General features: G+C 43.8%; 2 protein-coding genes across 3 annotated transcripts in view; both read left to right on the forward strand.

Annotated features, from left to right (window-relative positions):
- On the forward strand, nt 1-26,094 carry LOC110257782 (KRAB domain-containing protein 4-like). Its single transcript, XM_021080404.1, is given in 6 exon segments — nt 1-202; nt 5,288-5,463; nt 5,976-6,102; nt 6,377-6,472; nt 25,837-26,059; nt 26,061-26,094. Coding segments are annotated over 6 exon segments (825 nt in total). The 5' UTR covers nt 1-33.
- ZNF674 (zinc finger protein 674) overlaps nt 68-26,108 on the forward strand; it is a 28,482-nt gene continuing 2,441 nt past the window's right edge. The window contains exons 1-5 of one of the 2 annotated variants that reach the window (XM_021080405.1): nt 68-202; nt 1,193-1,302; nt 5,976-6,102; nt 6,377-6,472; nt 25,837-25,980. The gene's annotated coding sequence lies outside the window, so the exon portion shown is untranslated. The remainder of the gene's footprint in view (nt 203-1,192; nt 1,303-5,975; nt 6,103-6,376; nt 6,473-25,836; nt 25,981-26,108) is intronic. The other variant, XM_021080406.1, reaches the window with a different exon arrangement.

Here is a 26,108-nt window from a genome sequence, read left to right on the forward strand (position 1 = left end):
GCTACGTCAGAACCACTGTCCCCGGATGGCGCCATGTTACCCTTCGGCAACATGTTGCCCCGCCTTCCCCAAGGCTACTGCGCGTGCGCCGAAGTCGGACCTCCGGTTCTCGCGCCTCGAGGAGCGGAAGTGCTCTTCCGACGCCCAGGGCGGTGCGAGTTGACGCTGGCCGTAGTTATCTGCCGTGAGACTTCGGGTTCCGGTAGTGGAGCAAAGGGGAGGCGGAGTTGGGGATGGGTTGAATGGAGAGAGGTCGGAGGGGAGGTGGGTAATCTCGCACCCTGGGGGAGTTGAGTGACAAGGCTGTGGGGGAGATACCGGCTTCGGGGGTCAGCAAATGATTGTTCACTGATTCATTCAGCGAATGTTTACTCAGTGCCTAGTAAATGCCTGGCCTTTAGGCACCGATGTGTTCCACGTTAGTCTTCACTATAGCCCCGTGAGTAGGTACTACGATTCTCTTCATTTTACAGAAAAAGCAAGAGCAGAAAGGCTCGGAAACCTGACCGAAAGTCACACAGTGAACTGGAAGGATTCTTTTTCTTTTTTTTTTTTCCGGCGTAGCAATTACGCCAAACTAACGTCCTAAATTTATCAACTTTGTTGCTTACTGTCTCTGTCTCCCCTGCTAAGAATATGATTCCCCAGGATCGGAGGAACTCTAATGTTTCATGGTGAGCAATAGAAAACGTAGAACATGGAGTTCCTTTCGTGGCTCAGTGGTTAACGAATCCGATTAGGAACCATGAGATTGCGGGTTCCATCTTTGGCCTCGCTCAGTGGGTTAAGGATCCCGCGTTGCTGTGAGCTGTGGCATAGGCCGGTGGCTACTGCTCCGATTGGACCCCTAGCCTGGGAACCTGCATATGCCACAGGAGTGGCCCTAGAAAAGACAAAAAAAAAAAAAGAAAACGTAGAACATGCACATAGTAGGCACTCGCTTCTTTCATTAAGAGAATAAAATTGGCAAAGCAGGCATTCAGTTTTGTTCCAGAGCCCAGACTCTTAGGAAGTGGGGCAGTGCTTAGCTCCTTACACTGGTGGGAATCAAGCGCTTACTAAATGTCAGTTCTTAAAACTAGGGTGAGGCACTGTGCCTTCTAGTGTCAAGGAAAACGTTTGGGTTTTCCTCACCTTCGCTCCATCATAGAGGTTGCTGATTGCATCTGCTGTGTGGTCATTGCTTTTCCAGGGTCAGGGTTCATAACAGATCACAACTCACCAGCTTCACATGCCATCTGATCTACCATGGGCTTCCCTAGTTAAGTCTGCAGAAGACCCAGTCTGAGACCTCCGAAGGGGGTAAGTTCCCCAGGGCATTAGCAGCCATATGATCCTGAAGTGACAGCCCCGGCAAAGGTACCTTTGTATTTTAATTCTTTGGTCCCTGCCTCTTTAGGATAAGACATCTCCTCTGCTGAGACTTTGAAGAGAAGTACCAGCCCAGAGCCTTGACCCCAGGGCAGAGTGGGGAGGCTCATGGGACACAGCTCTGTGCTCTGGTTAAGGGGGGGGGCTAACAGAATAGCAGGACCTAGAAGAACTGGACCCCCAGTGCCTTCTGTTCCTTACTCCAGCTGAGATGGGGCGAGGCTGACACCATGATTCAACTTTTAGCCGTGTCCAAGAGCTGTGTGATGGTGATCAGTTGAACCTCTGTTGAAGGAGAGAGCTGAAAGTTACATTTAGGAGTTCTCTTGTGGCCCAGTGGGTTAAGGATCCAGTGTTGTCACTGCAGTGGCTCCGGTCCTGCTGTGGCACGGGTTCGATTCCTTACCCAGGAACTTCCACATGCCCCAGGCATATCCGAAAAAAAAAAAAAAAAGTTACAGATGGATGGAGGGACACTGCCCTGCTGTAGTGCCTGCAAGGGCAGGATCAGGCTGGGAAAATTGACTACCTGCCTCACAGGACTTTCTCCACTCCTGACACATTGTGCACACGCCGTTTTGCTTCCCTCTTGTACCATGGGCTATTTGTTTTGTTTTTTAGAGATGATGGATGTATTTATCATACTGATTGTGGTAACGGTTTCTTTGCTTCTATGAATATGACTCATTTTTTTTTATTTTTTGGCCACGCCCTGGACATGCAGAAGTTCCTGGACCAGAGATCGAGCCCTTACCACAGCAGTGACAATGCAAGGTCCTCAACCCACTGAGCCGCCAGGAAACTCAAAAGATTTTTTTCTTATTAATGTAGAATAGTTGACTTACAATGTTGTGTTAGTACCTGGTATAGAGCAAAGTAATTCATATATATATTCTTTTTTCATGTTCTTTACCATTATGGTTTATTATATTGAATATAATTCCTGTGTTATCATGGGCTTTTTTGTTGTTGTCTTTTTAGGGCCACACCCTCAGCAAATGGAGGATCCCAGGCTAGTGGTTGAATCAGAGCTGTAGCCGCCGGTCTACACCACAACCACAGCAACGCCAGATCTGAGCTGCATCTGTGACCTACACCACAGCTCACAGCAACGCCAGATCCTTAACCCACTGAGTGAGGGCAGGGGTCAAACCTGCATTCTCATGGATCCTGGTCAGATTGATTTAGCTGAGCCACGATGGGAACTCCATGGGCTATTTTTAGATTTGAGTCAGTCCCATAGTATGAACTTGCCCATAGCTGAAACATTAAATCTACTCTACTCTGACTAAATAATTGAAAAGGAGTTTTTGGTTTCTCTGTGTGTATGAATTTCAGAGTAGTCTATGGGTAAGCTGTCATCTATTTCTGCTGCCTCATTTTTTATTTATTTATTTGTTTATTTACTTTTGGCCACAGCCAGGTGGCAGTTGCTGGGCCAGGAATCGAACCTGTGCCACAGCAGTGGCCAAGCCACTGCAGTGACGACAGTGGATCCTTAACCCGCTGCGCCACAAGAGAACTCCCCTGCTGCCCCATTTTGATGCTGCTGTAAGTGGGCCTGAGGACATGACTCACTGAGCTACATGGTGCTGAGCCCTGGTGTCCTGATTCGAAGGCAGGATTGCTACAGCAGCCATGGTGCTCAAAAGCTCCTTGCTGAAACTCTGGTTTGAAAAGTGCCAAACGAGGAAGAGCCTGGCCATCCGATGGACCGACATGCTGGGAAATACGGAAGTCCTGGGGAGGGACCAGGGTGCGGGTGGGCCAGCGAAGGGCAGAGGAGCAGGGGGCAAGGTCAGTGGTTTCCAGCTCCACGTGGAACTAACTGAGCAGTGCTGGGCTCTTCACCCGCCTCCGCCACTGCCTGCCGTCCACACCGCGCTCAGCGCTGGTGGGTCCCTTCCTCCAAACCACAGCCAGATGGCCCTGCTCTCCAGACTTGGCTCAGGGTCTGTCACCTCCAGGGCTCAGTGGGACAATACGTGATTTGGAACAATTTCTCTTATTCGAGAATGTTACCAAAACTGAGAAAATGCAAGTAGACAGAAGAGGAAAGGTGACGCCATCCCTCGAAGGCAAGCAGTGTCAGCATTTTCATAAACGTCCTTCCTCAGCACACGCGTGTTGCTTAGCAAAGGAGATCCCGCTGCCCTTGCTTTCCTGTGAACTGCTTTGAAATAGGTTAAGAAATGAGAACAGGATTTTCACTCTCCCACCCCCCATGGCCACACTCGCGGCACGTGGAACAGGGATTGAACCCGAGCCACAGCTGTGGAGCTGTGGCACTGCCTGATCCTTGAACCCACTGCACAGGGTCGGGCCTCAAACCCATGCCTCCACAGTGCCCCGAGCCGCTGCAGTCAGGGTCGTGACCCACTGTGCCACAGCGGGAACTCCTCCATTGCATTTCCGAAGCCCATGTAGCATTTCCCATGTTATGTGTCTTAGTTTTGGGCCGAGTCCCATTTTGATAGAGGTTTAGTTGCTTCCAAATTGGTGAATAGTTAACAAACCTGTGCCCACTTATGGCTGCTTTTCGATGATAAATTTCCAGGCATAAAATTCTCGAGGGAAAGGAGGCATCAGGTTGTTAACGGCTTCTGATTAGGTGTCTCTAAATACAAGTCACACGTCTGTCCAGCAAGAGAAAATAAATTCATGTGCAAAGCTCCCAGGGGAACAGGCGGCAGCTACCGGGCAGTTTCCAGGTCCTTCTCCCCGGGGCCCGGGTGACTGCGGTTAGGCTAGGGACGTGGCCTCACAGCCGTGTGCACTGATGCCCACCCTCCTGCTTCTTCTGCCTCTGTAGATCGTCATCCTTTGCGTGGGTGGAGCGGGTTGGCCATGTCCCAGGTGAGTTCCTGATGGCCCCTCTACTTCGTTTCCAGTAAATTGGAGTCAGCAATTAGGAGATTATATTGCAAACCTGAAAAATCTGTTAGTCCCCTCGGCTCTGACTGGTCTCTATTCAGTCTATAATCTACCTCAGGTGCTCCAGTCCTTCCCCTCCCCACCGGGGAAAAAAGAAAAAGGAGCTCCCGTCCTGGCTTAGTGGTAACAAACCCAACTACTGTCCATAAGAACGCAGGTTCGATCCCTGGCTCTGCTCAGTGTGTTAAGGATCCGGCATTGCCGTGAGGTCGCAGAAGTGGCTCGGATCTGGCTGGCTGTGGCTGTGGCCGGCAGCTTCAGCTCCATTCGACCCCTAGCCTGGGAACTTGATATGCTGCTGGTGGAGCCCTAAAAAGACCCAAAAAAGAAAAGAAAAAGGACACCTTTCAGCTACCTCCCTTTGGGAACTTGGCTTCATCTTTTCCTCTTCTCTGTCTCAGGATGTTACCTTCCTTCTAGTTCACTTTTTTCTTTTTATCACGTAAAATAATGAAAGTGAATCCATGCTTAATGTTCTAATATGCATCTAAACATAGTCACTGAAACACCCCTATTTCCATACACTTGTCCTCAGAGATGCCTGCTGTTAACAGCTTGGCGATAACGTGGTATAGATGCATTTGAGCCAGTTTAACTGCAAGCAGATACGTATGTAACGCTGTGTGTGTTTTTGCACCAACGCCTCGTACTCCCACCCCCATCTGGCTTTTCCCACCCAGTTGTGTTGTGGATGTGATTCCTCAGAGCTGTATGGATTATTCCAGTTCCCATCTCATGATACGGCTGTATCATCACTAGGTCTCTATTCATGAACATTCGGGCTTTTTGTGTTTGCTTTTCCTTTGTAAGGGGTGTCTCCTGAACAGCTTTCTATGTACCTATAAGCTCCGTGGTACAGTAGTGTGGAGGTTTCACCTGGAAATCAGGTGCTCCAATGTTAAATCTGTCCTCCCAAATCCTTCATAATTACTGCTTTCACTAATTTTAAAGACCAGATAATTTCTGTGATGCAATTTTCCAGGCTTTCGTGAGATGAAAAGGCACCCAATTCATTTTGTGAAGCTCCTTAGCTTTCAATTTGATAAAGATTCCACAAGAAAGGCAACTATAGATCAGCGTTGCTTAAGAATATGGATGCTGGAGTTCCCGTTGTGGCTCAGCCGGTTAAGACCTGACATAGTGTCTGTGAGTACACAGGTTCGATCCCTGGCTTCACTCAATGGGTTAAGGCTCTGGAGTTGCCGCAAGGTGCCACATAGGTCACAGATTGGACTTGATCTGTTGTTGCTGTGGTGTAGGCCAGCAGCTGCAGCTCTGATTCGACCCCTAGCCCAAGAACTTCCATAGGCTGCACGTGCCTCCCTAAAAGGAGAAAAGTTTTCCCTCTCGCCTTGTCCCCATGTCTCCTGCATTTTTCATCCGTTCTTCCAGAAACCATGTGTGCATATTTATCTCTCTTGAAATAAGAATCCCCCTTTCCTTCTTCACATATTACAGCACATTCTGGCCCTTTGTACCATCATTCCATTTCACTGTGTATTTGGTCAACCCCTAGTTTTCTCACATCGGAACGCTTGGCCGTTTGGGCCATGTGATGCTGCGTGGTGGAGGGCTGCCATGTGCATTGGAGGCTATTTCGCGACATCGCTGGCCTCTGCCCTCTCAATGCCAGTGCCCTTGTTGGGCTAAAGAGGAATGTGCTGTTGCAGGAAACGTCAGCCTTCAGGGACGTGTTTGTGGACTTCACCTTGGAGGAGTGGCAGCAGCTGGACGCCGCTCAGAAGACCCTCTACAGGGATGTCACGCTGGAGAACTACAGCCACCTGCTCTCCGTGGGTGAGGGACCCGCCACAGGGTGACGGGGCACAGCCCCTCGTGTCTCCCTCTCGGCTGCTCCTTGCTCAGGGCCGTGTGGGCCCCGGATGAGTCGGGCCTCAGGCTCACTGTCAACACTGCCCCCTGCTCGGGATGCTCCACACGGAGGGCCGGCCTGCTGTGCTCAGGGCCAGCCCCCGAGGCCAGCCCACCTCCGCCCTGCAAGGATGGGTCCCCCGGTGCCGGAATGCCTCAGGCGTTAGTAACGAGGTCCTGTGTCCCTTCCCCTCAACAGGATACCTCGTGGCCCAGCCAGAGGGGATCTTCAGCTTGGGACAAGCAGAGGGGGCCGGGAAGGCAGATGGAGAAGCCCCAACGCGGAGCGGACCAGGTGAGCGGGCGCCGGGCCAGTCAGGCCGGGGCAAGGGGACCTGGTGGGCCAGCCAGAGCTTGGCCTCGGGGGCGTGCCCGGGAGCTCTTCTCAGAAAGCCCAGACTTGGGGACAAGACCCGGGTCGGATGGAATGAGCCCTGTAACACCCACATGATGCCTCACCTGCCGCCCCTCTGCAGCCCCTTGTTCTTGGGGTTCAGAGGTGGTCCCTGTAGTTCTTTACATCCCATCTCTACCTTCCAGCATCTGGGCTAGGGAGACGTGCCCTGCCTTTTCTCCTTTCTCTCCTTTCTGGAAGCCGTTAGGACTTCTGCCCTGTCTTGGGCATTCATGTTTTCATCAGAAGAGATGCAGATGGAGGGCTATTTCCTCTGTATTTGGCATCCTCTGGGCCTTTGAAGTTGGAAACACGGAGTCTTTATCCTTAGGACATTATCCTATCTGGTTTATTGGAGTTGGGATGGACAAAAAAGCTTTGCTCGTGACCTTCACCTCTACCAGGCTAGGCACCCACCCCCTCCTCGTCCGCCATCACTTTGTGGCCAAACAATGTCAAGCTCACCCAGGTTTCTGTTTTCTTATTTCTCTTGGGCTCTTCCAGCTCTGATTTGATACCTCCTCTTATCAGTACCTCCCTCCCACTCACCTATTTTGTCTTTTGTATTGTCTCTGTTTATTAAAAAATAAATAGTTCCCTTTGTGGCTCAGCAGTTAATGAACCCGACTACGATCCCTGAGGTTGCGGGTTCCATCCCTGGCCTCGCTCAGTGGGTTAAGGATCCGGCATTGCCGTGAACTGTGGTGTAGGTCACAGACACGGTTTGGATCCCGCATTGCTGTGGCTGTGGCCTAGGCCGGCAGCTGTAGCTTCTATTCGACCCCTAGCCTGGGAACAACTATATGCCACGAGTGTGGCCGTTAAAAGAAAAAAAGAAAAAAATAGCATATTACTCCCAGCGTGGCATGCTTCAATGAGCAGTGTCTCAGTGCTGCTGCTTTCCTTTTCGGTTTGTTTCTGCTCTGGGCCCCTTACGGGGATCCAGAAAGTCTTCCCATGTTAGTCTTCTTCATTTTCTTCTCACTCGCAGTGGCCACTCGGTGGCCCATCCCGCAGAAGTCTGTCTAGAGCCGTGTTCCTCCTCCCTGTGGTCCAAGGACCAGCAGCCTGGCCCCGGCTCAGGGTAGAAATGCAGACCCTTGGGATCCAGCTCTGATTTACTGAATCTGAATCTGCTTTTCCACAGCGACTTGGAGATTAGTTTCATAGCAGCAGCTGTAGTCAGACGCGGACCCAGCTGATCCCGGGTGACTCCCCGGATGGCTTCCCTGGCACCTGCTCCTGCCTGGCAGATGCACCCTCTCACTCACAGCCTCCCTGTATACCTTCTGCCAGGGACGTTTTGGGCTACAGTTCCATCTCTATTGCTCAGTCAGCCCCGTATCTGCTGCCCTGTAGATTCATCAGGGTTTCTGGTCTGCTAATGCCCTGCTTTGTCCTGCTTCCAGTGTTTCCAGACATTGAGTCTCATTCTCCCCCCGCCCCCTTTTTTTTGGCTGCACCTGCGGAATGTGGAAGTTCCCAGGCCATGGACTGAACAAGCCCCACAGCAGTGACTGAAGCCGCTGCAGTGACAGAGCCAGGTACTTAACCCGCTGAGCCACACGGGAACTCCCTGAGTCTCATTCTTATTTCCATATAATCCTGGAAGGAGGAAGCACACACTCAAGAGGCACTTGCCACCCTTTGAGCCACATTTCCCTAATATTAAAAATTGTGTTATATTAAAAGTATGAGGTGCACATGTTTAAGGGTGCAAAGCATTACAGGGTCCAGAGTCTTCGCAGTGCATTCCCAGCCACAGCTCCAAGGGTAGACTTTCCATGGCTTCAGTTTTTAATTCCTCTGATAAGCATCTCCGTACGTCTCCATACCTTCACACCAGCATTTCTGGAGCTCTCAGTTCTCTCTCTCCCCCTCCATGAAAAATAAGGATTTCGCTCAATTACACCTTGGCCTTCTGCTCCCCAGCTCTTCAGTGATGTTTGTTAAATTCCTGTTTTTCCTGGTTTCTTTGTTGGCTGCCTTGTCACTTTCAGTAAGGTAACAAGCTTCTGTTTTTGCATTCCATTTGCTAACTTTCTTTAAACCTAGCCAAGTGCCTGTGGCTTATTTCTCTGCCTGGAACACAAACCCCTAGAGGCACGAGCCTGCATCGCAGGCTCATTCATGCAGGTGTGGGGCTTTGGCTGAGCATTGCTTGGATTATCTTGGACCCGGTGGGAGAGAGGAGGTTTGTTATTCTTCCACAACCCAGTGGTGCAGAGCTTGGCCTTTGGAGCTCACAGCCTGGATTCAGAGTCTGTCTTCTTCCCTCACAGGCTTTGCCCACGTGGCTTAGCCTCTCTGCCTGTTTGTAGGATGGGGCCAATGCAAGAACTTACAGGATTGTCAGCATTTAATGAGTCGATGAATGTAAAGCACCAAAAAGGGTGCCCAGAATAAAGGAAGTCTGCAGTATATGCTAATCACTCTCTTTATTGTTGTTATTAGCCATATGGAATTTTCTCTTTTTTTGGCTTTTTAGGGCCACACCCACGGCACATGGAGGTTCCCAGGCTAGGGGTCGAATGGGGGCTGCAGCTGCCAGCCTACACCGTAGCTCACAGCAGCGTCGCCTCTTTAACCCACCGAGCGAGGCCAGGGATCGAACCCGCATCCTCATGGATACGAGTCGGGTTCGATACTGCTGAGCCACGATGGGAACTCCCCCCATTCCTCCATTCTTCAGCTACTTTAAGGACTGTATTCTCTGGCCCCTGGATGAAATTTCTGACAGGTCTCATAAATTCTCTGGTCATTCTGAGATAATAAAAATCTCAAGTTCGCCAGTGTCACAACAGTTTAAGGATACAGCTCTGGTTGCTGTTGTGGCATGGGTTCGATCCCTAGCCCTGGAACTTCCACGTGCCACAGGCGTGGCCAAAAAAAAAGCCTGTCAAGATCCAAGTAGCAAGAGTAGCCTCACTGTTTTATTTGTTTATTTATTTATTTTTAATTTTATTTTTTTAAATTCCTCAATGAATTTTTATTACATTTATAGTTGTACAACAATCATCACAACCCAATTATAGGATTTCCATCCCAAACTCCCAGCTTATCCCCCTACCTCCCAACCTGTCTCCTTTGGAAACCATAAGCTTTTCAAAGTCTGCGAGTCAGGATCTGTTCTGCAAAGAAGTTCATTGTGTCCTTTTTTTAGATTCCAAATGTGAGTGATAGCATTTGATGTTGGTGTCTCGCTCTCTGACTGACTTCACTTAGCATGGTCATTTCTAGGTCCATCCATGTTGCTAAAAGTGCTGGTATTTCGTTCTTTTTAATGGCTGAGTAATATTCCATTGTGTATATGTACCACATCTTCTTGATCCACGCCTCTGTCGGTGGACATTGAGGTTGTTTCCATGTCTAGGCTATTGCATATAGTGCTGCAATGAACACTGGAGTACATGCGTCTTTTTGAGTCATGGTTTTCTCTGGGTAGATGCCCAGGAGTGGGATGGCTGGATCAAATGGTAATTCTCTTTTTAGTTTTCTGAGGAATCTCCATACTCTTTTCCACAGTGGTTGCACCAGTTTACATTCCCACCAACAGTGTAATAGGGTTCCCTTTTCTCCACACCCTCTCCAGCATTTATTGTTTGTAGACACTGTTTTATTTATTATTTTAAGTTTGTTGAGCTTTTCACAGAAAGGACTTTTACCTTTGTTAATTTTCTCTGCAGTGTGTTTTCCATTTTGTCAATTTCTCCTTTTATTTACATTTCTGCTCTTTGGGTTTACTCTGCTGTTCTTTATCGGCTTCTTTTTTCCCCAGCACTTTATTATGAAAATTTTCAGACAAAACAAGCAAAAGAATTATAGTTTGAAAAAAAAGAAATATAGTTTGAACATCCATATAGTACCACCTAGAGCCTACAGTAAATAATTTGCTTTATCACCTATCTATCTATGTACCAATTCCTCTTGTTCTTCCTGAAATCAGTCTCCCTTATGTTTTGTGTGTGATACATTGCACAGTAGGTTGTGAAAATCAGTACACTTTACACCTAAATACTTCCACAGGCATATCATTAACTAGAATTCATTGTTTGTTAGTATTTTTTCTGTCCTTAATGCTTAACAGATATTTTAATAAAAGGAAATGCATAAATATCACAATGTGATAGTGGGTTGTATGTGGTAATATTTTAACCTAACTTTCGTAAGTATTTTTCATGTATTGTCATGATAGATTCTGATATAATTGTGTTCTTTTCCTTAAAATGAGGTTTAGGAGTTCCCGTTGTGGCACACTGGAAACAAATCTGACTAGTATCCATGAGGATGTGGGTTTGATTCCTGGCCTCACTCGGTGGGTTAAGGATCCAGCATTTCCGTGAGCTGTGATGTAGGTTGTAGATGTGGCTTGGATCCCCTGTTGCTGTGGCTGTGGCGTAGGCCAGCAGCTTTGTAGTTCTGATTCAGCCCCTACCCTGGGCTTCGTATGCCATGGGTATGGCCCTAAAAAGACCAAAAAAAAGTGAGGTTTACTAAAGTAAAATTTATATACCATGAAGTTCACCTCTCTTAAGTGTACAGTCCTATATAGTGATAACATATAGTCATTTAAATACCACCACAATCAAGATATTGGACATTTTCATTCCCCTGAAACAATTAAACTTCTCCCCCACTCCCACATCTGATCTTGTTACTTCTAGTTTGTTTTTCTTTCTAGAATGTCATGTAAATGAATCTTATGGTTATGTAGCCTAAGGTATCTTGCTTCTTTCATTTCCCTTAACACTTTTTAGGTTCATCCATGTCGTGACGTGTATCAGCAGTTTGTTCCATTTTGTAGACAAAGGCTATGCCATTTGCTTATCCAGGGACCAGTGTATGCACTTCTGAATTTTTCCCAAGTTTCCATTATGAAAGAAGCTGATATGAACAGTCCCGTTCAGGTCTTTGTATGAACATATGTTTTCATATTTCTTGGGTAAACCTCTCGAGTGGGATTGCTCGGTCATGTGGTAAGTGTATGTTTAACGTCACAAGACACCACCAACTGTTTTCCAGCATAGCCGCTCCATTTGGGTCGCCCACCAGCAGCATATGTGCGTTCCAGGTGCTTGGCTACCTTGCCAGCACTTGGCATTGTTAATATTGTTAGTCTGTCTTTCTGCTAGTGGTGTAAGAGTCTCTCACTCTAGTACTAATTTGCTTTTCTCCAGTAACTAATGTTCAGCATCTTTGCCTGTGTTTATTTGCCATCTGTATATCGTAGGTGAACTGTTTCTTGTAATCTTTTGCCATTTTTGTTATTTTTAAATGGTGAGAGTTCTCTATGTATTCTGGATGCAAGCCCTCTTTCAGCTCTGTGTCTTCCAAGCGTTTACTTGTTTCCAGGCTGTGGCTGGTTTTTATTCTGACAACGTCTTTCAAAAAGAAAAGACAGTTTTAATTTTGATAAAGTCCAGTTTGTCACATTTTTCTTTTTATTTTATTTATTTATTTATTTATTTATTTTGCCACACCCATGGCATGCAGAAGTTCCTGGGCCAGGGATCGAACCCATGCCACAACAGTGACCTGAGCCACTGTAGTGACAATGCCATATCCTTAACTGCTGAGCCACAACAGAATTCCTATAGTTTTCTTTCCTATAGTCCATGCTTTTCGTGCCCTATATAACAATACTGTAACCTAAGGTAACAACGATTTTCTCATGTTGTATTTCAGAGGATTTATAATGTTAGCTCTTATATTTAGGCCTATGACCAATAATGAGATGAACATTTTTAATGGTATGAAGTAAGGGTCATTGTTTTTCTTCTTTTGGGGGGAGGGCATTTGTATAAATAATTGTTCCAGCAGCATTTTTGAAAAGATTGTCTCTTCGTTGATTTATCTAGGCACCCTTGTCAAAAACAGTTGAACACATCTGTGTTGGTTTACCTGCCAACACCACACTGTCTTTTTTTTTTTTTTCTTTGTCTTTTTAGGGCCGCACCCACGGCATATGGAGGTTCCCAGGCTAGGGGTCGAATGAGAGCTGTAGCTGCCGGCCTACATCACAGCCACAGCAACGCAGGATCCTTAACCCACTGAGTGAGGCAGGAATCGAACCTGCATCCTCATGGATGCTAGTCAGATTCGTTTCCACCGAGCCACAATAGGAACTCCTTTTTTTTTTTTCTCACACTGTCTTAATTACTGTAACCTGCATTAAGTGTTCACATCAAGTCCTATGACTCTTCCAACTTTGTCCTTTTCATAAGGTTTTGGCTATTCCAGATCCTTGATATTTTCATATAAATTTTAGAATTAGCTTGCCAATTTCTGCACAAAATCCCACCGGGATTTTGTTTGGGATTATACTGACTTGGTGGATCATTGAAATACTAACGCTATTGGAAGGAGTCTTCTGAGTCATATAGAGTATCTTTCAAGTTATTTAGGTCTATAAAAATTTATCTCAGTCATATTTGGTACTTTGGAAGGCATGGGGAATGCAACTGCACTTAAATATTTCATTTTAAATACATCTATTTGCTTTTGGTCAACATCTCCTGTGTTTATTTTTCTTTAATGTGGTGGTTACTCTAGGGATTAAGATACACATACTTAACCTTTCACTTCTATAGTTACATTTGAAGACTTTAAGTCATAGGTAGAAGTTTTATAGCAATGTAGTTCCCCTCCCTTCCCTCCTCCATGTTGTAGTTTTCTTCTTCTTTTTTTTTTTTTTTTTTTTTTTTGTCTCTTCTAGGGCCGAACCCTCAGCATATGGAGATTCCCAGGCTAGGGGTCTAATCGGAGCTGCAGCTGCCAGCCTACACCACAGCCACAGCAACACGGGATCCAAGCCGCATCTGCGACCTACACCACAGCTCCCGGCAACGCCAGATCCTCAACCCACTGAGCAAGGCCAGGGATCGAACCCGCAACCTCATGATTCCTAGTCAGATTCATTAACCACTGAGCCACGACGGGAACTCCTGATGTTGTAGTTTTCAAATGTATTATATCTACACACATTTTAAACCCCTCAGATAATGTTAAAATTTTTGCTTTCAGCTGTCATACATATCTTAAAGAATTCAAAAGGGGAAAAACAGTCTATGTATTTACCCAGATATTGCACCATTTCTGTTGCTCTTTATTTAATCCTAAAATTCCGTATTTCTCTCTGATATGATTTCCTTCCACTCTGAACGGCGAACTCCCTAAAGAAAACATCTTGAATGCAGTCAGGAAAGAGGGGGAAAAAAGCACACTGCCTATGAGGAAACAATGACTGTGATGTTCTCATCAGAAATAATGGAGGCCCGAAGATAATGGAACATCTTACAAATACTGAAGGAAAAGAAACGGCAACCCAGAATTCTCAGCTGAAGCAAAAATATTCAAGAATGAAGATGAAGTTAAAAGATTCTCTAAGAGAGATGATATAGGATCTTCTTCAGGGTGAAGGGAAATCATATCAAAGAGAAATATGGGGAGTTCCCGTCGTGGCGCAGTGGTTAACGAATCCGACTAGGAACCATGAGGTTGCGGGTTCGATCCCTGCCTTGCTCAGTGGGTTAACGATCCGGCATTGCCATGAGCTGTGGTGTAGGTTGTAGACACGGCTCGGATCCCGCGTGGCTGTGGCTCTGGCGTAGGCCGGCGGTTGCAGGTGATTCGACCCCTAGCCTGGGAACCTCCATACGCTGAGGGAGCGGCCCTAGAAAAGGCAAAAAGACAAAAAAAAAGAGGAATATGGAATTTTAGGATTAAAAAGAGCAGCAGAATTGATAAAATATCTGGGTAAATATATAGACTATTTTCCCCCTTTTGAATTCTTTAAGATATGTATGATAGCTGAAAGCAAAAAATTTAACATTGTCCGAGGGGTTTAAAATGTATGTAGATATAATACATTTGAAAACTATATTGAGTATTTTTGCTTCAGTTGGGAATTCTGGGTTGCCATTTCTTTTCCTTAAGTATTTGTAAGATGTTCCATTATCTTCGGGCCTCTATTATTTCTGATGAGAACATTTGAATCATTGTTTCCTCATAGGCAGTGTGCTTTTTTTCCTTTTTACTCGCTGCATTCCAGATGTTTTCTTTAGGGAATTCTCTTGGGGCACAGTGGGTTAAGAATCTGGCATTGTCACTGCAGCAGCTTGGGTCGCTGCTGGGGCACAGGTTCGATCCCTGCCCTGGGAACTTCCATATGCCATGAGCATGGCCCAAAGGAAAAGAAAAAAAAAGGTGTTTTTCTTTAACTTAGATTTCCAGATATTTGGTTGTAATATTTCTGGGTGTTTCTTTGAGCTTATATTGTTTCTGCTGTGCTAAGCTTCTTGAATCTGTAAATTAATGTCTTTTTTGGAGAAGCTTTCTGGCTATTATTTCTTCAGACCCTTTTTGCCCCCATAAAATTATGGTATTAATTTTTTTTAATGTAGAACATACAATATAATACCTGGCACAGAGGAGATGTTCAATAAATGCCTATTCCCTTCTTTCATCCCCAACCCTTTCTTAGCTAACAGCCAAAAGGTGAGGGTTGTTGTAGGAATACTAGGTAAAAATGTATATTGGTAATCCCTAAACTAAGACTAGAGACTACAGAGAACTATAACTTTCAGTTTGCCCTAGATGTGTTCTAGTCTAATTTCTCATGCTAATAAATATATCCAGATTCTTCGTTTTAACCATATGTATGTAATGTTGATATTCTTTCTTCTTTAAGCTCTTATATTGAATAGTGACCTTTTTAACATAATTTTATTCATTTATTTTTGTTGAAATATGGTTGATTTACAATGTTGTGTTAATTTCAGGTGTTCAGCACAGTGATTCAGATATATATATAGATAGATAGATAGATAGATAGGTTCTTTTTTAGATTCTTTTCTATTATAGGTTATTACAAGATATATTACAAGATAACGAGTGTTGTTCCCTGTGCTATACTGTAAGTCCTTCTTGTTTATCTGTCTTACATGCACTAGTGCGTAGCTTCAGACCCTTTTTTCTGCATGAGTCTCTTTTCTTCAGACCTTTTTTTCTGCACTAGTCTCAGAAAGACGTCATATAATTTTCTTCTAAAAACTTCAAATTTTGCTTTTTAGTTTCTTAAAATCTGCCTGGAATTTATTTTTTATTTGGTTTTTTTTTTGTTGTTGTTGTTTTTTTTTTTTTAGGGCCGCACCTGCAGCATATGGAGATTCCCAGGCTAGGGGTCTAATCGGAGCAGTTGCCACCGGCTTACACCACAGCCACAGCAACGCAGGATCCAAGCTGCGTCTGCGACCTACACCACAGCTCACGGCAAGATCCTTAACCCACTGAGCGAGGCCAGGGATCGAACCCGCAACCTCTTGGTTCCTAGTGGGATTCGTTTCCGTTGCGCCACGATGGGAACTCCTATTTGATTTTATTTTTGCTTTTTAGGGCCCCACCCTTGGCATATGGAAGTTCCCAGTCTAGGCGTTGAATCAGAGCTGCAGCTGCCAGCCTATACCACAGCCACAGCAACTCAGGATCCGAGCCACGTCTGCGATCTACACCACAGCTGACGGCAATGCTGGATCCTTAATCCACTAAGCGAGGCCAGGAATGGAACCCGCAACCTCATGGCTCTTAGTCAGATTTGTTTCTGCTGCGCCACAGTGGGAACTGTGGGATTGACATCTTTATTGAATTCTACCGTCAGTGAACTTAGTCAGCTTGTCTTTTCTGCCATTTAATAGTGTTTTTAAGCTTGTCTTTAGGAAGTGCTTGCACATCTTTTGTTAAATTTATTCCTAAATACCTCTTAGCTATTATTGCAATTGGGATTGGAATCTTTTTTTCCTATTAGGTTTCCAAATTGGTTATAGTAATATATGATAATGCAGTGGTATTTACATATTCAACTTGTGTACAGAAACCTTTTTGAATTCCTTTATTAATACTAATAGTCTTGAAGAATTCCCTTGTGGCACAGTGGGTTAAGGATCCAGCTGCTGGCACCGCAGCAGCTCAAGTCACTGCTATGGTGTGAGTTTGATCCTTGGCCTTGCTCTCAGTGGGTCGCAGGTGTGGCCAAAAAAAAAAAAATCACTAAGTTTTTAGATTCTCTTGGGTCTTCTATGTGAATAGTTATCTTCATAAAAACAATTTTGTCTTTTCCTTTCCAATTGCATTTTATGTCCTTTTCTCCTCCCATTGTTAGTCAGGGCTTGTAGTACGGTGTTTAATAGTTGCACTGATAGTGAATTCCTCATTTCTTTCTGATTTTTTTTTTTTTTTTGTCTTTTGTCTTTTGTTGTTGTTGTTGTTGTTGCTATTTCTTGGGCCGCTCCCACGGCATATGGAGGTTCCCAGGCTAGGGGTTGAATCGGAGCTGTAGCCACCAGCCTATGCCAGAGCCACAGCAACGCGGGATCCGAGCCGTGTCTACAACCTACACCACAGCTCACGGCAACGCCGGATCGTTAACCCACTGAGCAAGGGCAGGGATCGAACCCGCAACCTCATGGTTCCTAGTCGGATTCGTTAACCACTGCGCCACGACGGGAACTCCTTGTTTCTGATTTTAATGGAAATGATGATGAGGACAGTGATAGGCAATGTGTGAGTACTTGCTGGGTGCTACAAATGCAGTATTCTGTGTGCAGTGTACCCATTACAGAGTTTAATCCTCTGAATGGCCCTGTGAAGCAGACTGGTTGTTAACCATTTTATAGATGAGAAACTGAGGCACAGAAGAGGGAATGTAACTTCTAAAACTTTCACCACTAAGTATATTTGCTGTGGTTTTTTGAAAGATACCTTTCATCAAAAGTTCCTTTTATATCCCTAGTTTACTAGGACTTTTTTTAAAAAATCCTGAATGTTTGTCATATTTTCTCTAATGCTTATTTTCTGTATCTGTTCTCCTTTAATCTATCAAATGTGGTGGATTATATTAATCGATTTTTTTGGGGGGGGCCATGTCCGTGGCATGCAAAAATTCCTAGCCCAGGGATTTTTTTTTTGTCTTTTTAGGGCTGCACCTGCAGCATATGTAGGTTCCCAGGCTAGGAGTCAAATTAGAGCTGTAGCCACTGGCCTGTACCACAGCCACAGCAATGCCAGTTCCGAGCCGTGTCTGTGACCTACACCACAGCTCATGGCAATGCCAGGTCCTTAACCCACTGAGCAAGACCAGGGATCAAACTTGTATCCTCATGGATACTACTCAGATTTGTTTCCTGAGCCGCGACAGGAACTCCTAGCCCAGGGATTGAACCTGAGCCATAGCGGTGACAATGCCAAGTCTTTAACCACTAGGCTACTATTAACAGATTTTCTGATGTTGATCTGTTCTTGCATTCCTACACTGAACTTTACTTAGTTGTAAAGCATTTTTTTTTAATTTAATTCAGGGGAGTTCCCTTATGGCTCAGCAGTTAATGAACCCAACTAGGGTCCATGAGGATGCTGGTTTGATCCCTGGCTTCGCTCAGTGAGTTAAGGATCCGGCGTTGCTGTGAGCTGTGGTGTAGGTTGCAGATGCGACTCGGATCCCACGTTGCTGTGGCTGTGGCATAGGCTGGCAGCTGAAGCTCCAATTTGACCCCTAGCCTGGGAACCTCCATATGTGTGTGTGCCCTAAAAAAAATAAAATAAAATTTAATTCAGTTTACTCATTTTTTTTTTCTTTTTTGGTTGCCCTGCAGTATATGGAGTTCCTGGGCCAGGGATCAGATCCTAGCCACAGTTCTGATGCCACAGCTGCAGCAACACCAGATCCCCAACCCACTGTGCCAGGCCAGGGATCGAACCTATGTCCCAGGGCTCCAGAGATGACCCCGACCCCATTATGCCACAGTGGGAACTCGTCATATTTAACTTAGGAGTTTTCCATTAATGTTCTGAAATGAGACAGAGCCTAGATTTTCCTTTCTTGTGCTGTCCTCTTATTCTGGTATCCATGGTTATACTAGCTGCATAAAAGAAACTGGATACTTTCCTTTTTTTTGTTTTGTTTTGTTTCTAAAGCTGTATTGACCAAAGTGTAGCTATTCCTTGAGAGTTTAATAAGCAAATTATCTACAGCAACATCTGGATAGGAGGCCCTTTTTTTAGGGCAAGACTTTTGCTTGCAGAGTGAATTTTATCATTTTTTAAAAAAAGGTTATTGATTTATTCATGTTTTCCATGTCTTCTGTCAATTCTGGTCTTTTTATAGACAATTATGTTTTATCTGAGATTTCACATTTACTGGCCCAAGGCAGTATTCTCTTTTGATTAAAGAATGTTTTATTTTTTATTTTTTATTTTTTGTTGTTGTTGTTGTTGTTGTTGTTGTTGCTGCTATTTCTTGGGCCGCTCCCACGGCATATGGAGGTTCCCAGGCTAGGGGTTGAATCGGAGCTGTAGCCACCGGCCTACGCCAGAGCCACAGCAACGCGGGATCCGAGCCGTGTCTGCAACCTACACCACAGCTCACGGCAACGCCGGATCGTTAACCCACTGAGCAAGGGCAGGGATCGAACCCGCAACCTCATGGTTCCTAGTCGGATTCGTTAACCACTGCGCCACGACGGGAACTCCAGAATGTTTTATTTTTATCACATTAAATCACGCCTGAGGTTTAAAGAATAAAATAAATATGGTAAAACTATAGCAAATGTCAAGGGCATGATACTTGGTTTTAGCCGAAAGTCTGAGAAGCATTCAAGGCATGACAGATAGAAAATTCAGGATAGTGATATCTGAGAAGAAAGAGAATGAAATGGGCACATGAAGAACTTCAAAAGGAAAAAAAATATGTGTTTTTTAATAAGTGGCGAATACACAAAAATTTTTTAGTATCTCTATTCTTTATAATTTACATACAGCTTAGAAAAATTAAATTCTCTGCTGTGAAAGATAAAGATTTAGCTCACTTCATTGTTTCTGCCACTCACTCATACACATACCCCCCCACACACAAAGACTTCTTTTTTGCATATCAGTTTTTTTTTTATTGAAGTACAGTTGATTTACAGTGTTGTATTAGTTTCTGGTGTACAACATAGTGATTTGATTTGCTATTTTTATAGATTACACTCTATTTAAAGTTATTATCATTTTTGACTATATTCCCTGTGTATATATTACATCTTGTATCTTATTTATATCTTATTTATACCTAGTAGTTTTTAATCTCTTACTCTCCTTCTCCTATCTTGCCCCCCCTTCCCTCTCCCAATTGGTAGCCATTAAATTGTTCTCAGTATCTGTGAATCTGTTTCTGTTTTGTTATATTCATTTGTCTTATTTTTTAGATTCTACATATAAGTGGAAACATACAGGAGTTCCCTGGTGGCCTAACAGTTAAGGATTTGGTATTGTCACTGCTGTAGCTCAGGTTCAATCCCTGGCCCAGGAATTTCTGCATGCCCTGGGCATAGCCCTCCCAAAAAATGCAGTATTTGTCTTTCTCTGTCTGACTTAATTTCACTAAGCATAATATCTTCCAGGTCCTCTGTATTCTTACGGATGGCAAATTGTCATTCTTTTTTATGGTTGAGTAATATTCCATTGCATGTATATATGTATGTGTATTTACATATTATATACACATATGTATATAGATATCTCACATCTTTGTCCATTCATCTTTTGACAGACATGTAGATTACTTCCATATCTTGGATATTGTAAATAATGCTGCTACGAGCACTGGGGTGCATATTGGGAACATTGGTGTTTTCATTTCTTCAGCATGGAATTACTGGATCATATGGTAGTTTCTACTTTCAGTTTTTTGAAGGAGCCTCCATACTGTTTTCCACAGTGGCTGCACCAATTTATATTCCTACCAACAGTGTGCAAAGATCCCCTTTTCTCCACATCCATGCCAACACTTGTTTGTATTCTTTTCGATGGTAGCCATTCTGACAGGTGTGAGGTGCTGTCTTATTGGGGTTTTGATGTGCATTCCCCCATGGTTAGTGACGTTGCGCATCTCTTCGTGTGCCTGTTGGCCATCTGTATATCTTCTTTGGAATACAAAGACTTCTTGTTCTCCCATGTTCCCAGGGTGATTATACCATACATTTGGTTTCCATCAGTAGTATTGTTTACAGCGTAATGACTGCATAAATACTACAGACAGCTTAGCTATGTAGTGATATATGATTAATTTACATTTTCTGCATAACTTTTAGGATTATCTTGTTTCAGTTTGCTTCTTTCTCTATGTCCTTATCACCAGCTCACCTTGAACACCCTGACCAGGGGTCTGGAGTGACTCTGAATGCTTCCAGATCTATCAAGTGTTTTATCAGTGTCATAGCCCTGAGTTTGTCGGGAGCCCTCCAACCACTCCCTTCTGGCTGGATTATCCTCATTCCTGTTTGCCCAGCCACCATCCTGACATCTCTCTTCACCATCCTGCTGGGGAGTCCTTCGACTTTCTGCATTGTTGGATTCCCTGCTGGCTCTATGCCATGTCTTCTTCCCCATTTCACCGGAACACATTCTTCCAGTACTTTCCTAAGAAAGAACGCAGGTCCGCAGGAAGTAAATTTTTTGAGATTTTTGAATATCTGAAAGCATTTGTTATATCCTCATCCTAGATGGAGATTTGAGCATAGGGTAGAGTTCTTGGATGGATATTCTTTCCTTAGACTTTTGAAAGCATTGCCCATTGTCTTCTGATTTTAATTTTCCTTTGAGCACTCTGAAGCTCTTCTGATTATTGATACTTGGTATCATTTTTTTTTCTATCTGTAAACTTATAATATTTTTCCCTTTATTTCATGCTTTCTGACATTTCTCTCATGCCTTAATAGAGGGTTCATGTTCACCAATATTGCTGGGCACTTGCTAGAAGACAAATCCCTGCAGGGGTAGTTGCCCCTTTCTCACGCAAAGCCGGATGCTGCAGGGCTAGACAGCTGCAGGTAAGTGGCAAGCAAAGCTTTTAGAGAGCCCTTTGCACTTTGTCTGTGGGAGATTCCATATTGACACACTAACCCACTAAAAACAGGCACATCAGGGAATTAAATCCCTTGAGGCACGGCAGGTTAAGCATCCAGCATTGTCACTGCAGTGTCTCAAGTTGCAGGTGCAGACACACACACACCACACACACACACACACACTCTCTAGAGGCACATCAACCTCTAATGGTCAGATGGTCAGGCATCTAGATACCCAGAAGAAAATCAAGTGTTCAGTGCCCCGGGCAAAAATCGTTTTATCAACCTAGGCAGCATTCCAAAATCTGCATTCTCAGACTTCAGCCAGAGCCAGGCTCGCCATGTTAACGTTTCTGCTGCTCTTCATTTCTTCTTGTGGATTGGAATTACCCTATACTGTCCCTTCTTTCTTGGAGCTGAGCTCCCAGTTAGGTCAAGTAGTGATGGAGGTTTGGGTGGAGCCCCCTTGGGTTGCTGTGAGGATGCCAGTTTTCACTGCTCCCGGACCACAGAGTAGGGGAACCAGGGGTTTGGGGCGGAGGTGGGGGAGGGGTGAGCAATACCAAGTGAAACACCACAGACTGGGCTGTTCTTAGGTTCACTGGTTCTTCGTAAATAAATGCTTTTTATTCTGTTGTATGCCCTGGCTAATTTCCAAGTTCTGAGATGATAGATTTTGATAATTTTGCCAGTATTTTCATTGCCTTTATGGGAAAAGGATTTACCCTTCTGGAAGGTCCTCTCCAGAAGCTATGGAGAGCCCTGCCTTAAGGCATTTCTTTTTAAACTGCAGAAAAGTATAGAAAATCATAGTCATTACAGATACCCTTATAATTACCCCCAGAATTAGCAAATGCTAAGATTTTTGGCATTTGGTGGTAGGGTATTGTTTGTCCCCCCCGCCATAATTTTTTTTTTTTTTGATCTTTTTAGGGCCACACCCGCAGCATATGGAGGTTGCCAGGCTAGGGGTCTAATTGGAGCTTTAGCCGCCAGCCTACACCAGAGCCACAGCAACGCGGGATCCGAGCCTCGTCTGCGACCTACACCACAGCTCACGGCAACCGCGGATCCCCAACCCACTGAGGAAGGCCAGGGATCAAACCCGCAACCTCATGGTTCCTAGTCGGATTCATTAACCACTGAGCCACGACGGGAACTCTGGGTGTTTTCTTTTTTTCAGTAAAAGAAGTAGAGGTTTGCAAATAAAGGTGAAGCCTCCCTCTTCCTCTCCTGAGTCCTTCATTCCTTCTCCAGAAAAACAATATTATGAATTTGGCAAGTATCCTTCTAACCCATGTTTTTGTATTTTTACTTCATAAATTTGCATCTGTAATCAATATAGCGTTCTTTTTGTAAATTTACTAGATTAGTGCTTAGAACCTTAGGAGTCTTTCATAACTTTCTGTATTCAGTGTTACTTTTTTTTTTTTTTTTTGGAGTTCTGGGGCCAGGGATCAAACCCAAGCCATAGCAGTGACAACACCAGATCCTTAACCTGCTGAGCCACCAGGAAACTCCTTCAGTGTTTTACCCTTTGAGTTTACCTATGCTAATGTGTTAGATTTAGTTCATCCATTTTAACTCCTATATAGCATGCCAACTCTGAGGATTGCAGTCCATTATCCCATGCCTCTATTGGTGGGCCTTTGGTTGTTTTTAATATCTTGTTGCCATTCTTGTACATGTACATATTTGCAGAATTTCTCTGCTATAACTTATAAGTGGAATACATCGTAGAATATATATATATATTTTGGTGTATACATTTTTAACATGTCTAGATATATAACTTTTTTCTCTGATAAATAGAGTATTTGTATATTTAAGAGTTTTGCCTTGTGTATTTAAGAGTTTTGCATCTATGTAAGTGACATCGCTGTATAATCTCATGTTCTGTCATTTGCTCTTGGCATCCAGGTCATTCCGTTTTGTGTAACATAAGCATTGTTTGACCAGTTTACCTTTGGTTATTAAGTGCCACATATATCTCTGTCACGATTTTTTTTTTCAACATTTCTCTCTCATTTTGCTCCAGTTGTCTTTTGAAAACACACATAGCTGGTTTTTAAAAGTACAGTTTAATATGGTTGGGCTATAATTAGTATGGTTAATATTTATTGTGCTATTACTATATTTGAATTTCTTCTTTTATTGTATTTTCTATATATCCTGCTTTTCCTTTACCTCTTTTGCCCTGCCGTTGCTGGACGTTTTGTTTTTTTTTTTTTTAACTCTCCCACTTGCCTTTCTGCCTTTCACAGTCCTTTTCCTCCTAAATAATTCAAGTACCAAGCATTATTCTCAGAAGGCTCTGTGTGTGGCACATTCTTTCTTTTCTTGTCCAAAAAACATCTTTATTTTGTCATCTTTCATTGCAGTAATTTATCTGGGGATAGAGTTTTAAGGTGACAGCTTCTCTCATGATTATGAAAATATCCTTTAATCCTTTTTGCTGATGAAATCTAGCGTTGATCTAATTGTATCTCTTTTTTGTTGAAGTACAGTTGATTTACAGTGCTGCATTCATTTCTGCTGTACAGCAAAGTGATTCAGTTATCGTTGATTGAATTTTTCTTTATAGGTGATTTTTGAAATTTCTCCATAGTAGCTTGCAATGCATACTTTCTAACTTCAAAGTCTTACAGTTATACAGAACTGTGTCTAGGTGCAGACATGCTTTTATTTACCACACTCTGGACTCGGGACATTCAAGGGCAGCATACATGCCTTTCTCCCATGCCGGAAAACAGTGATTGTCTCTTCAAATATTACCTAAACTGGGGATTCCCCAAGACCACTGCCACATTCAGAGATTCTCAGAATGACTTCCAGGACTCGGCATATAGTTGTGTATACAGCTAAGACTTATTACAGCAATGTGGTAAGGATATATACCTAGAGCATAAGGGGAAAAGACGCTAGCAGCATCTGGAGGACTCCATGTACAGGGTTCCTTTTGCTCTTTCCCTCCCCTCTAGGGTCACTCAGGGCACACTTGTCACAGCAGTGAAAATGCAACATCACATGTGTGATGTTTATGCCTAGGGAAGCCCATTAGAGACTCAGCATCTTCATATGCATAGATTCTTCCTGGAACATACCAAAACTCCAGACCCTGAGAAGGAAAGAAAATATCCTTTCTATACATTGTTTGTACAAGCGGCCTTATCAGTTAGGGAATGGTGAGGACATTCCTGAACTCCAAATTCCCACGTGGCAGCCAAGGGCCAACCTTGCAAGCAGGCCTTTCTAAGTAGAGCAATCTCAGGATTGCTCGGTTAACCCATTTCTTGTCATGTTGCCACTCTCCCTTTTTCTCTAGTCTTCCATTTGGATTTTCTATCAAGCCTATTTTGGACATTATCATTTCTCTATTTCTCTTACCATATTTCCATTGTTAGCTCTTCATGCTACATTCTGGGCGATTTAAGATCTGTCATCTAGTCTGTTAAATCTGTCTTTATCTGTGACCTAGTTCAACTTCTATCTACTGCTCAGCCTCTTTAGAGGTTTTAAAATAATGCCCATATATAAATTTCCTGGTTCCCCCCCCCATAGTCTAGTTCTTACCCTATTTCTTTGAATAGCTGAACTATATTTGTTTTGAAATCCACATGGTTCTCCCAGGTACAGTTCTAGGAATGGAAGTATCTTTAAATGTAACTGCTGATTCTCTCCCATGATGGTTCATTTCCTTGTGAGGTTGTTTGTTTTTTACTGTGAACTCTTCATGATAATTGGCATCTCCTAGACATCCTGTGAGCCCTAAGCTATAAAAACATAAGAATATATGTATTACTGTTAGAAACCTACTAATAACAGGACCAATTTTTAGTTTAATTTCTCAGCTTGGGGGCTCTGTATTACACTTAAAATCATGTGCATTGAGTTATAGAACCAGGCATTTGACTTCTTATATATAACATCCTTCTTTCCAATTTCCTTGACCAGTGGGGAGTCTTTCCGGTTTCTACTTAACAAGAGTGGATGGATGCCCTCTTCTGGTTCTTACAAGTTACATTCCAATTTCCTAAATATTTGTATCCTCTGGTCTGGATTCCCCTGCAAATACTCAAGCTTTACTTTCTGTTCACCCCATCACTTTAAATTCCCATTTCACTTTTGACACCTAATAAATTTCTTTTCTTGGTCTTGAGCTTGTGAATGGGTATAAAATTATTTTTGGGAAACATGGGCCAGCATTTCTCTGTATTTACAGCCAGAGGAGGTAGAGGTGGTGGTGAAACCTAAGGTGGGTTCATCCACATCAGTTCAGGTCCATTAATAGGAGCTCACAGCAGGGCATGTATGAATTAATTTTATCCCATAACAATATAATAGAAATACTTACAAATTTGATGATTCGTTGCATTTCCCCCCTAGAATTCTGGCAAGCTGATGACCAGATAGATAACTACAAAGAACGCCAAGACAAACCTCTGTGGCAGACTGCATCCAAAGGCAATGAAACACTGAAGGATGGAAATGGCCAAGAATTCAGAACGTGCAGAAAAATCACTTATCCAGGTACAGACTTTGTTTCTATAAGACAAAGACACCCTAAATATTATTCATGGGGAAAATGTTCCAAACATAATTTAAACTTAGTCAAAATAGAAGCTATGTAAGGAGGAAAGGTGATGAATATAAGGCAT

This window comes from Sus scrofa, chromosome X, assembly GCF_000003025.6.
Source record: "Sus scrofa isolate TJ Tabasco breed Duroc chromosome X, Sscrofa11.1, whole genome shotgun sequence".
NCBI lineage: Eukaryota > Metazoa > Chordata > Mammalia > Artiodactyla > Suidae > Sus > Sus scrofa.